Source organism: Propithecus coquereli, unplaced genomic scaffold (genome assembly GCF_000956105.1).
Source record: "Propithecus coquereli isolate 6110/MARCELLA unplaced genomic scaffold, Pcoq_1.0 Scaffold171, whole genome shotgun sequence".
In the NCBI taxonomy this organism is placed as follows: domain Eukaryota; kingdom Metazoa; phylum Chordata; class Mammalia; order Primates; family Indriidae; genus Propithecus; species Propithecus coquereli.
Window position 1 is genome coordinate 1,520,638 of NW_012141747.1, and position 1,478 is coordinate 1,522,115.

Here is a 1,478-nt window from a genome sequence, read left to right on the forward strand (position 1 = left end):
AAATAAAATTACCTTATACCACTGTATTTTGGGCAACTCATTATTTTCATCTTTAAAAAATTCCAAAAAAGGGCACACAAGTCCTCCGTCTCCTCCAAGGGGTAGTTTCTGTGTAAATACAGCTTCTGCATTATAACACAAGTTAGGGTCGTTCTCCACAAATTTTGCAGTTATTTTAATTTTGAGGCAGTCAGATGAATTTCTAAAATGAAGCAAAACAGGAAAATTAAGCATTATTAAAAGAATTTTCTATCCTTAACTTCTGCAGGTACCTAGAAGACATGTTTGTGACATATTAATTCCTTTCTTACCTTACTGCACAATAGTAATGTCCTGAATCCTCTACCTTAGCAGGAACAAACCAAAGTTTGCTTTTGTATTGATGAATCCTGGAATCTTGTGCTGTAGATACAGGTGTCTTGCTGTCATTTTTATACCAAATTATAATGCCTTTGTTTTCATCTGGGTTAAGAGGACAGGCACGAACATCAATTTCATTTGCAGATGAAACTCGATTTATTTGTTCTTCACGTTCCTTGCATTTATCTTTAAAAGGGAGAAAGGGGAAGCAATTTCCATTCAAAAATTTGCCAGTGTTTCTTAGATTAACATCTACTAATAAATGCATCAATTGTCAAACATACCAATTCATATTATATAAAAAAACTTTACAGCCTTGTGATTAAGAGCATTATCTTGGGGGGGAGGGGTCTGAAAAATTTATGTTCAAGTCCAGCTATGTCACTTCCTGCCTGTGTGCTGTGCCCTTGGCAAGTTATTTAAGCTCTCTCACCTACTCTTTACTCATCTAAAAATTTAGGATAGTGTAGAAGAGACATGCGTTTCAATATAAGATGGAGTAACGGAAACTGGATTTACCCTCCTATCTGAACAACCAGAAAATAGACAAAGTATGTGAAATAACGCTGTTCAAAACATTGAACATCAGGAAGCAAAGGACAGAAAGATGGGAAACAAAGGATGTGAGCCCTACCATTGCCTAAAACGACTATCAGGCCATGACAGTACAAAGAAGAAACACGGGCAAAACCCACTGAGTCGAGGAGATAGTACTAAGAATCTGGACAGACCAAGAGTTTCCAAGGCAGAGAGGCCCAAGTGGGTAAAGCCACATAAAGAGAGAAAGAGTTTGGATATCTACAGAGTGTCTCCCTCAAGTTTTCAGCTGAGTACAATCAGTGTAAGAATGTAAGAAAAGCACCCAAGGCTAGAGTGAGAATTTGCCAGAAGGATTAGAAGGAGTAATACCCAATGCTGGAAACAGTTGCAGTTCCCAACGGCCAGAAGGGAAGTCCTCATTAGCCAAGGGGCATCACGTAGAGTACCCAGAAGAGTTCTGACTCAGTGGTGGGAGAAAATTAGGTCAAGAATAAACCTCTTTCTGATCCTAATAATGGTTAGAAGCAAGACCTGAAGGATCAAACTACTTCCAATTAATAGCCATTGGTAGAACAAAG

At 38.3% G+C, this 1,478-nt stretch overlaps 1 protein-coding gene across 1 annotated transcript in view; it reads right to left on the reverse strand.

Moving 5' to 3' along the window:
- Window positions 1-1,478, reverse strand: part of IL1R1 (interleukin 1 receptor, type I) — an 86,506-nt gene that overhangs the window by 14,689 nt on the left and 70,339 nt on the right. Inside the window, exons 4-5 of the mRNA XM_012641866.1 lie at window positions 312-546; window positions 5-202 (exon numbers count right to left, since the gene is read on the reverse strand). Of these exons, the coding sequence (XP_012497320.1) occupies window positions 5-202; window positions 312-546 (433 nt within the window). The remainder of the gene's footprint in view (window positions 1-4; window positions 203-311; window positions 547-1,478) is intronic.